The 11,079-nt window shown below is 47.3% G+C and overlaps 1 protein-coding gene across 1 annotated transcript; it reads left to right on the forward strand.

Annotated features, from left to right (window-relative positions):
• Positions 1–8,764: 8,764 nt before the first annotated feature.
• On the forward strand, positions 8,765–10,467 carry LOC123041409 (protein ALP1-like). The gene is made up of 4 exons (XM_044464026.1): positions 8,765–8,770; positions 9,003–9,503; positions 9,593–9,818; positions 9,975–10,467. Exons 2-4 carry the CDS (start codon positions 9,003–9,005, stop codon positions 9,983–9,985), a joined length of 738 nt encoding a protein of 245 aa, XP_044319961.1. The 5' UTR covers positions 8,765–8,770; the 3' UTR covers positions 9,986–10,467.
• Positions 10,468–11,079: the final 612 nt, after the last annotated feature.

Raw genomic sequence — 11,079 nt, forward strand, 5'->3', positions numbered from 1 at the left:
ACCCTTGACTTCCAGCCACTGGGTGAGGAGGAGGAGGTTGAACGGACGCGAGATGATCCTTCAACTTTACGTCAGCCTAGTGACGAATCATAATCCGGCAGCCGGTTTGATTTTTCCAGATAGCATTGTGGGCAACAAATAATTATTATTTTTGGGCATCAAAGCGCCTTGTAATAGGATAGTTGAAATACTTTAACCTTCTGCCATCGTGCACTGCTACCTGATATTGTAATCCGGCATGATTGTTGCTATGTTTGCTTTATTTGCCTTGGTATTGATGAAATCCTGCCTTCTGCATTTGAAAAACTTAAACATGTCCTGGTGGTTTACCGCCGGACGGGTTATGATACCCTATCCAAAACCAGAATTCTCATAACCATGGTTATAAAGTAATGAAATATGAAATATATCATACCTGTGATATGAAATTACTTTTGTTGGTTTACCAACTTGATACAGTAAGGGTGATAATCCAAACCTTGAGTGTTTGAAAACACCCATCGCATTATGCTGGTGCATAATAAGCCATGCCGGGTTATGATAAACACCGGATGATCATCCTAGCGACTTATAGTCAATGCCAGACCGGATTAAGAGATGTCGGTTCATAAGTGATTATGTGCTAACAACTGATAACTGTAAGCCACGCCGGGTTATGAAACACCGGGTCGATGTGAAGACATATAGTCTGGCCGGGTCAATAGACACCAGTTTAACTTAGAACTTTATCAAAAGAGATGAAACTTTGCAAAAACAAAATCAAATAAAACTTGTAGTCGAGGCTTTTCGAGGGCTGCCAGGCCCAAATTCGAGGCTTTTCGTGGGCTGCCAGGCCGCTGAGTTAAACCATTTGCCAAAGCCTTTTAAGATGGGCCTCCAACTAACCAATCGTCATTTTAACTTTGACGAGTTCAGGGTCTGTATAAGATTGACTTGTCAAACGTTCGGCGGCTCATGCCAGGATTACCTGGATAGGAGTGGCTTACTTGATGAAGGCAGGTTAACCCGGGGTTTTAGGTGAATACACCAGGCTTCCAAGCCGTGGCTCGAGAGACAATTACAAGGGTCCTTTCAAACTCTTTGTTGCTTTGCACAAAGAGCCCCCGAGTAACTTTGTGAGTGGTTCTCAATGGGTGCCTATGTTTGAGTTGTGCTTTTAGCAACAATACTCTCTTTGGCCCCTTGGGTGTGAAGCTCCCAAGCTTTATTGTGGCATGATAGCCAGTTTAATGGACAAGCAGGACGTCGCTTTGTAAGCAGAAGCCCCCTTGTAACCAAGAAATATTGGAAGAACGGCAGAGGCCCTGCTTGTAGCTAGGATGTCGGTTTATTATATTGATCATAATATATACATTGTCAAAATATGTACATAATGAGAGCCTATGGCTCAGGCGTAGTAAGGCCGTAGAAGAGCAATATTCCACGGCCGATGGGTCTCCTCCTCCGATTTGCTTGAGTCTTTGTGCTTGCGAACATCGATGAGGTAGTATGATCCGTTATGCAGATTCTTGCTGATCACAAAGGGCCCTTCCCAAGGTGGGGATAACTTGTGCATATCGGTCTGATCCTGGATGAGCCGGAGCACTAAGTCCCCTTCTTGAAAGGTTCTTGTTTTAACCCGGCGGCTGTGATAACGCCGCAGGTCTTGTTGATAAACCGCCGAACGAGCCAACGCCATGTCCTGTTTTTCATCTAACAGGTCCAGTGCTTCTTGATGTGCTTGCTCGTTGTCCGCTTCAACATAATTGGCAACCCGGGGCAAGTCATGACGAATATCGCTTGGGAGTACCGCCTCTGCCCCGTAAACCATGAAGAAAGGTGTATAACCTATAGATCGGTTTGGGGTGGTGTTTATGCTCCATAACACATATGGTAGCTCCTCCACCCAACAACCCGACGTCCTATTCAAAGGAACCATAAGCCGGGGCTTGATACCCTTCAAGATTTCCTGATTGGCTCTCTCAGCTTGACCATTAGATTGGGGATGAGCCACAGATGACACATCAAGCCGGATGTGCTCTCGTTGATAAAAGTCCTCCATCTCGCCCTTGGAGAGGTTCGTGCCATTATCTGTGATAATGCGGTGTGGAAAACCAAAACGGAAGATCACCTTTTTTGATGAATTGAACCGTCGTGGCTGCGTCACACTTGCTTACTGGCTCCGCTTCAACCCATTTAGTGAACTTGTCAAGCGCCACCAATAGGTGGGTCTTCTTTCTTTGGATCACTTGAAAGGCCCTACCATGTCAAGCCCCCAAGTAGCAAATTTCCAGGTGATGGGAATCATCCATAGCTCCTAAGCCATAACATGAATTCGTCGTGAGAATTTCTGACAACCGTCGCACCGCCTCACCAAGTCCTCAGCATCCACATGAGCCGTCAGCCAATACAAACCATGACGAAAAACTTTAGCAACCAAGGATTTTGAACCGGCGTGATGAACACAGTCTCCTTTGTGGATCTCTCATAGAATCTCACGGCCTTCTTCAGGAGAAACACAGTGCTGGAACACACCAGAGACACTGCAACGGTGTAACTCACCATTGTGAACAACCATGGACTTGGACCACCGGACTATCTGTCTGGCCAAAACTGCATCTTCTGGTAACTCGCCCCGGTTCATATATGCCAAGTATGGAACCGTCCAATCCGGAATAATGTGTAAAGCGGCCACCAACTATGCCTCCGGATCAGGAATAGCAAGGTCCTCCCCTGTAGGCAGCTGAACTGACGGGTTGTGCAAGACATCCAGAAAGGTATTGGGTGGCACCGGTTTACGCTGAGATCCCAGCCGGCTTAAAGCATCAGCTGCCTCATTTTTGTGTTGATCAATGTGCTCCACTTGATAACCCTTGAAGTGACCAGCGACAATATCCACCTCTTGTCGGTAAGCCGCCATGAGTGGATCCTTGGAATCCCAAGTACCTGAAACTTGCTGGGCTACCAGATCCAAGTCTCCAAAGCATCGTACCTGGCTTAAGTTCATTTCCTTAGCCACCCGAAGACCATGGAGTAAGGCTTCATACTCAGCTGCATTGTTAGTAAAAGGGAACATTAAGTGAAGAACATAATGAATTTTATCACCTCGAGGGGAAGTAAGGACAACTCTAGCCCCCGAGCCCTCCAATTGCCTGGACCCATCAAAGTGGATAGTCCAATATGTGCTATCCGGTTTGTCTTCCGGTGCTTGCAACTCTGTCCAATCATTGATGAAATCCACAAGAGCCTGGGACTTGATAGCTGTTCGAGGCATATACTTCAAACCGTGTGGTCCCAGCTCAATAGCCCACTTAGCAACCCGGCCAGTTGCTTCCCTGTTCTGGATTATATCCCCCAAAGGAGCAGAACTGACCACTGTGATGGGATGACCTTGAAAATACTGTTTAAGCTTCCGACTTGCCATGAAAACCCCATATACCAGCTTCTGCCAATGCGGGTATCTCTGCTTTGACTCAATGAGCACTTCGCTGATGTAATAAACCGGCCTTTGAACCGGGTATTCCTTTCCAGGCTCCTTGCGCTCCACCACAATAGCTACACTCGGGCATTAGCAACCACATATAACAACAGTGGCTCCTTATCAATTGGAGCAGCAAGAACCGGGGGTTCAGCCAACTGCTTCTTCAAGTCCTCAAACGCCGCATCAGCAGCATCGCTCCAGACAAAACTGTCTGTCTTCTTCAACATCTGATACAGTGGGATCGCCTTTTCTCCCAACCTGCTGATAAACTGGCTCAAAGCCGCAATACGACCCGCCAAATGTTGGACATCATTGATACATGCCGGTTTAGCCAGGGATGTGATAGCCTTGATCTTTTCTGGATTAGCCTCAATGCCCCGATTGGACACCAGAAAACCCAAGAGTTTGCCAGCCGGTGCACCAAAGACACACTTAGTCGGATTGAGCATCATTTTATAAACTCTCAGATTATCAAAGGTTTCTTGCAAATCAATGATGAGTGTCTCTGCTTTCCTGGACTTCACCACAATATCATCCACATAGGCATGAACATTGCACCCAATCTGATTATGAAGACAATTCTTCACACAATGCTGATAAGTTGCCTGGGCACTCTTGAGCCCAAAGGGCATAGACACATAACAGAAGTTTCCAAAGGGAGTGATGAAAGATGTCTTCTCCTGGTCCTTAACTGCCATTTTGATCTGATGATAACCAGAATAAGCATCCAAGAAACTCAAACACTCACAACCCGCTGTAGCATCAATGATTTGATCAATACGAGGGAGGGCAAAGGGATCAGCTGGGCAAGCTTTGTTCAAATCTGTGTAATCCACACACATCCGCCAAGTGCCATTTTTCTTAAGTACCAGCACCAGATTAGCCAACCAGTCTGGGTGAAACACTTCCACAATAAACCCTGCTGCCAACAGCCGGGCTACCTCTTCACCAATGGCCTTGCACCGCTCTTTACTAAAACGACGAAGAAACTGTTTGACCGGTTTGAACTTCGGATCAATATTAAGAGTGTGCTCAGCGAGTTCCCTCGGTACACCTGGTATGTTAGAAGGTTTCCATGCAAAGATGTCCCGGTTCTCACGGATGAACTCAATGAGCGCGCTTTCCTATTTCGGATCCAAGTTGACGTTGATGCTGAACTGCTTGGATGAATTGCTAGGAACAAAATCAACCAATTTAGTCTCATCAGCCGATTTAAATTTCAAAGCCAGATCATGCTCTGTAGTTGGCTTCTTTAGAGAATTCATATCTGCTGGATCGACATTGTCCTTATAAAACTTCAACTCCTCCGTTGCACAAACCAATTCAGCATAAGCCGCATCACCTTCCTCGCACTCCAGCACAACCTTACGGCTACCATGAACCGTGATGGTCCCCTTATGACCCGGCATCTTAAGCTGCAGATAAACATAACACGACCTTGCCATGAATTTAGCGTAAACCAGCCGTCCAAACAAGGCATGGTACAGACTTCTAATTTTGACCATTTCAAAGGTCACCATTTCTGATCTTGAATCATGATCATCACCAAAAACCACCTCCAAATATATCTTACTAACTGGGTAAGCCGATTTACCAGGTACCACACCGTGGAAAACGGTGTTGGACGGTCTAAGATTCTTATCTGTTAACCCCATACGTCGGAAGGTTTCATAATACAAAATATTGATACTGCTCCCTCCGTCCATGAGCACCTTGGTAAACTTATAACCTCCAACCTGCAGTGCAACAACCAAAGCTAGGTGGCCCGGATTGTCAACCCGGGGCGGATGATCCTCCCGGCTCCAAACAATAGGCTGTTCAGACCAGTGTAGATAACGGGGCACTGCCGGTTCAACAGAGTTTACTGCCCTTTTATGGAGCTTCTAATCGCGCTTGCACAAACTAGTAGTGAAGACATGGTACTGTACACCGTTTAACTGCTTCGGGTTGCTCTGATAACCCGACTGCTGCTTATTCCCCTGATTACTCTGCTGATTGTGACCACCTTGGTTGTTCTGATTGCCCTGATTATTCTGAAATCCTGAGTTTGAACCGCCACCACCATAACCTGGCCCGTGAAACCCTGGACTAGAACCGCCGAATGGACCCTGATTGTACCGGAAGAGATCAGAGTTTTTGAATTCCCTCATTATGTGACAATCCTTCCAGAGGTGCGTGGCTGGAACCTCCTTTGTCCCGTGCTTTGGGCAGGGCTGGTTTAACAAGCATTCCAGATTCATGCGTCCACCGTGCTGGGGCGGTTTTCCCTTACGGCGCTGCATATTGCCTTGTGTATTGGTGTTAGCCACAAAATCTGAATTGTCCGCTCTACGCTTACCATTGTTCCCGTGGCTTGCCTGGTTATGCTGTCCTTTTGTACCAGCAGTCTTCTTTCCCTTCTCCTGCTTTTCCTCATCAGAATCGGGGTCCTTGGTATTATCAGAATCAGCATAATTAACCAAAGCCTCCATGAGTGTTCCCATATCATTGCAGTGACGCTTGAGCCGTCCCAACTTCATCTTCAGTGACTTACACCGGCAATTACCTTCTAGGGTCACAATTGCCGTGTCAGGATTGATGCGGCCTGACGAGTGCAAATTTTTTGAAACCCGGCGCACCCAATGAGTTGTTGATTCATTCTCTCCTTGGACACAAGCCACCAGATCTACAATGGACATAGGTTGCTTGCATGTATCCTTGAAGTTTGCTATAATTTGGCCTTCAACTCATCCCATGAACTGATCGAGTTAACGGGCATGCTCTTCACCCAGTTACGAGCCGTTCCTTCTAACATCATGGTGAAGTATTTTGCGCACGCTGCCTCATCCACATTTAGCATCTCCATCGCCATCTCATAACTTTCAACCCACGCCTCGGGGGGTTGATCGGCGGTATAATTAGGCACTTTACGCGGACCCTTGAATTCCTTGGGAAGTCACACATTACGCAGAGCCGGGGTGAGGCACGGTACTCCCCAAGAGCTAAAGGCCAAACCACGTTCAACTGATGCCGCTGGCTGAACCGGAGCGGGTTGATTCTGGTACTGCGCTGCCAACTATGCTGCTAACTCTGCCTCGCGCCGTGCTCTGCCGTTGTTCACTACATCCTGAGCATTCAAACTGCCGTGCGCCGGATTAGGCCCTCAAGGGGCATCACGACACCGCGCACTGCTTGACAAGGCCGGTTCGTCCATGTGCCTGCTATAACTCTTGCTCGGATGGGGGGTTGAATGTATTCTGTCTCGGCTGTAGGAGTAAGCCTGCTGCTGCACGACAGCGGTTTGAAGAAGATCCCTGGCCCGTCGTGTCTCAACCGCCGGCAGTGAGTCACCCTCCATCGGAATAGCTGCCAAATGCGAAGCCGCAGCAATCATGTTATGCAAAGGGCTAAAGAAGTGACCTGGTGGCGTTGTTACGTATTGTGGTGTGTTGTCTGTCCGTTGAGGCGGGTCCATTACCCGTGGCTGATCCGGCGCCGCCCCAGGTGCCTCGGCCCGGTTTACTGCTGCCGGATTACTGGGCCCGGATCCTGGCATATTGAAGAGATTCATACCCTCGTAAATCGGCGGCAGACGAGACCGGTACTTCCTTCTCATTACTTCATTTGACGCGTTTTGATCCAACATAAGCCGGTAATTCCATGCCTAGATTTGTTGTGATTGGGCATCTAAAGTGGCCTGCTCTTCAGCCGTCCTGGCCTCCTCAGCCGCCAAGTCTGCCTTGGCCAGAGTTATCTGATCCTTTAGCTTTGCAACATCCGCATTATACTGATCTTGGGTCTCCGGGGTGACTGCCGTGGTTAACAGTGTCGTCAAGGTGTCCAACAGACTGGCAAGAACTTGAGCCGGCTGGCACGCCAGGCCTCCTACCGCGGCTACCGATCCGGAGATCATTGCTGCTGTAGATGAAGATTGCACGATGGGCTGCGTACCGTCCATGAAGACTGCAACCCGGTTTGACGGTTCAAAGGGGCCCGGAATACTGTCGCCATCGGAATATCCCCCCATCCGGCCATCTTGCAATTGGTATAGTGACTCGGTTTCGCCAGTGGATGATTCACCATCTGAGTAGATGGCCGTCTCACCGTCGGACACCGTTTCAGATTCCGCACCATGGATGAACCCTACGAACGCACGCTTCATGGCAGGCTGAACCCGGGCAGGACTTGCACGCTGAGCCGTTTCAACGAGGTCGGTGGAGATGTCCGGCTCAGGGCCCGGTTCGCCGATCTTGCCGATGAAAACGTGAATTCCGCCAAAGGGGACCCGATACCCATACTCGATTGAGCCGGCCTCGGGGCCCCAGCCTGTGTCGTCGATGTAGAGCTTGCCGCGACGACTCTTGGTCATCCGGCCAACTGCGTACCCTTTGAGTCCTTCAAAGTTGCCCTTTAAGAACTCGAAACCATCATGCGTTAGCCCCACAGTGAGCGCCAACTGTCGTGGAATTAACACGTCAGATGTCCTAGCAGAAGGACTTAGGATGTGTTTGGTTTGAGGGCTATCCTCCCAGGGACAGGGATAGCCCTTTTTTCGATGGCTGCCGCCCGTTTGGATCTGAGACGAGGAGGGATAGGGTCAGCCAGATGCTTGGAATATTCCTCCAAAAGAGGGATGTGGCGACCCGCGAAAAATGAGCGGGTGGCGGCAACCACCCCGCGCACGCGTCATTGTGCTCATGCGCGAAACGTTTTTTCGGCTACATTGCCTCCCACTTACTAGTGAACCCTCACTTTCCCCCATTACTCACCTCTCTCTTCCCTGTGCGCGGCGGCGACGCATCTAGCAGATAGCAGAGAGGCCGATGGGAGGTGAGTTCCTTCTCTACTCGTTCCCTATCTGATATCTCCTCTGCTTCGCCTCGCTTGTGCTGGCCTGCCGTTGCGGAGGGTGTTCCCGGGCGATGCGGGCAAGGGTTTGAGGTGGCGGCGCGACTGGATCTCAAGTCCGGCGGCGATGCGGCAGGATCTCAAGGCCGGCGGTGGCTGGCGCCTTCAGGAGGCGCGCGCGCGGCTGGATCTCAAGCCTGGCGGCGGTGCCGCTGGATCTCACGGCCGGCGGCTGGGGGCTTCACAAGGCGCGGGCGGCCGGTGACATGCGTGCGCACGGGTGCCTGTATGCGGCCGAACAACTCGTCCACGTGCACACGGCTGCGTGTTCTAGATGCCTGCTAGTGTTCGGTGCTGATTTGTGCTAGTGTCCGGCTCGTCTCTGTTCATGTGTAGTTCACTGATTGATGTAATTTTCTGGTACAGGAAAGTTGAAGGCCATCGTCAGTACATCTAGCAGCAGCAGCACAACTACAACCTGAGGTTATTTCTCCCCGAAATCCTACTCTGTTTTTTTACCATGAAATCCTACTCTGTTCTTTACTAAAATGTTTGACAGTGGAAACAGAATGTTGATTTTGGTTCTAAGCATTTGGCCACTTGTACATCTAGCAATAGCAGCACAACTAGTATTTTAGCTGTCAATCCTATACTGCATATTTTACCTCTAAACCTTGTACTGCATATTATAGCTGAATCCTATAATGCATTGTAGATGGACAGAAAGACAAAGATGTTAATTTATGCGGCTGCGGCACAATGGTTTATCAACATGATAACATTGGTTGTTCAATCCAGAAAAAGAAAAAGGAGAGAAGCAATTACGTATGCCCCAATTGATGAGAGAGATAGGATGAGAAGAGAGTATTTTGACAACAAAATATGGAAGAATGACACAACCTGTGTGAACATGATTAGGCTTCGGAGAGAACCTTTCTTTAGGTTTTTTCAACTCTTTAGGGATCGCAACTTGCTAAAGGACACAATACATTTGACTATTGAGCAACAAGTAGCAATGTTCTTGCACACCGTCGGGCACAACATTAGAAATAGGGTAATTGGCGCCAATTTTGGTAGCTCCGGTGAAGTTGTGAGCCGTTACTTCCAAAGGGTACTCCATGCCATTGGCGAGCTTCGAGATGACCTTATTAGGAAGCCTTCATTGGAGACCCAAACCAAAATAGAAGGAAACTACCGGTGGGATCCATACTTTAAGGTATGAGACCAAGTGACAACTACATTTTGTCATTGTAGGCATGAATTTGTTTAGATCCTAATTTTTGGGTTTTTGTTTTCACCATATAGGATTGTATTGGAGCTATTGATGGTACACATGTGCGAGCCTCTGTTACACCGGATATGGAGGCTTCCTTTCGTGGTAGAAAGACTTATGCCACTCAAAATGTGATGGCGGCTGTAGATTTTGATCTTCGATTCACATATGTGTTGGCCGGGTGGGAGGGGACAGCACATGATGCTCTAGTTTTACGTGACGCTTTAGAACGTGAAAATGGTCTGCGTGTCCCACAAGGTAATAGATGAACTATATACATTTGTCATATCAATGGGGTATTCATATATATATATAACCAAGTAACCCAAATGCTCCTTATTTAGGGAAATTTTATCTAGTTGATGCTGGATATGGAGCCAAACATGGTTTTTTGCCTCCTTTTCGTGGTGTGAGGTACCACTTGAATGAGTGGGGAAACAACCCTGTGCAAAATGAGAGGGAGCTGTTCAACCTTAGGCATTCTTCTCTTCGTGTGACTGTAGAACATGCATTTGGGTCATTGAAGAGAAGATTCAAGATACTTGATGATGCCACTCCATTCTTTCTATTTCCAACACAAGTTGACATTGTTGTGGCTTGTTGCATTATTCACAATTGGGTTATAAATGATGGGATAGATGAATATATCATACCTGAGGATGAATGGGTGCCAAATATTACTCATGCTTCATCATCAAGTGGTCAAGCACATGAACATGCATACATGGTTAATTTTAGGCAAGGAGTTGCTGATCAAATGTGGGAAGACCGACAAAACCATTTGCAAGGTCAAAATATGTAGTAACTACTATGTCATTTAGCTCGTCGTGATGAATTATTGTACTTTGTTGAACTAGTTTGTGTGCTGGAACTTATTTGTAATGAAATATTGTATTTGTAATGACTATTTAAGTTGCTAAAATCATTTTGTTATGTCCAAATTCTTGCTGAAATTACTTTCTCAATGTCCAAACACTTGCTGAAAAATGTAGGAAATGGCTAAGCAAGTTTCATGGACACCTACCATGTCCAAGTTCATGCTAACATGGCTAAGTGATTTGGTCTCTAGTGGCAATAGAACAAGTACTGCATTCAAGCAATCACAGTTCAACGCTTGTGCCACTGCTTTGAATGAGCATTTCCAACTTAGCTTGAATGGAGATCAGATCAAAAATCATAATAGGACATGGAAGCGAAAACTGCAGAAAATAGTGAAACTCAAGGACTTGAGTGGTGCACTATGGGATGAGGACAAGTCTATGATTGTTCTTGATCATGAGAATTACACAAATCATGTTAAGGTAACTATTTTTCTGCTCATGCGTACTTGTTGTAATTATTTGTTTATGCTCATGAGTACTTGCTGTACCTCTTTACGTGAAAGTACTTGCTGTAATGGATTATGTGAAGTCAAATACTTGCTGTACTTCTTCCGTAATGCTCAAATACTTGCTGAAATTAGTATCTACAAGTCCAAACACTTGTTGTACCTCTTTCTTCATGCTCAAGTACTTGCTGA

This window comes from Triticum aestivum, chromosome 2B (assembly GCF_018294505.1).
Source record: "Triticum aestivum cultivar Chinese Spring chromosome 2B, IWGSC CS RefSeq v2.1, whole genome shotgun sequence".
Taxonomy (NCBI): Eukaryota; Viridiplantae; Streptophyta; class Magnoliopsida; order Poales; family Poaceae; genus Triticum; species Triticum aestivum.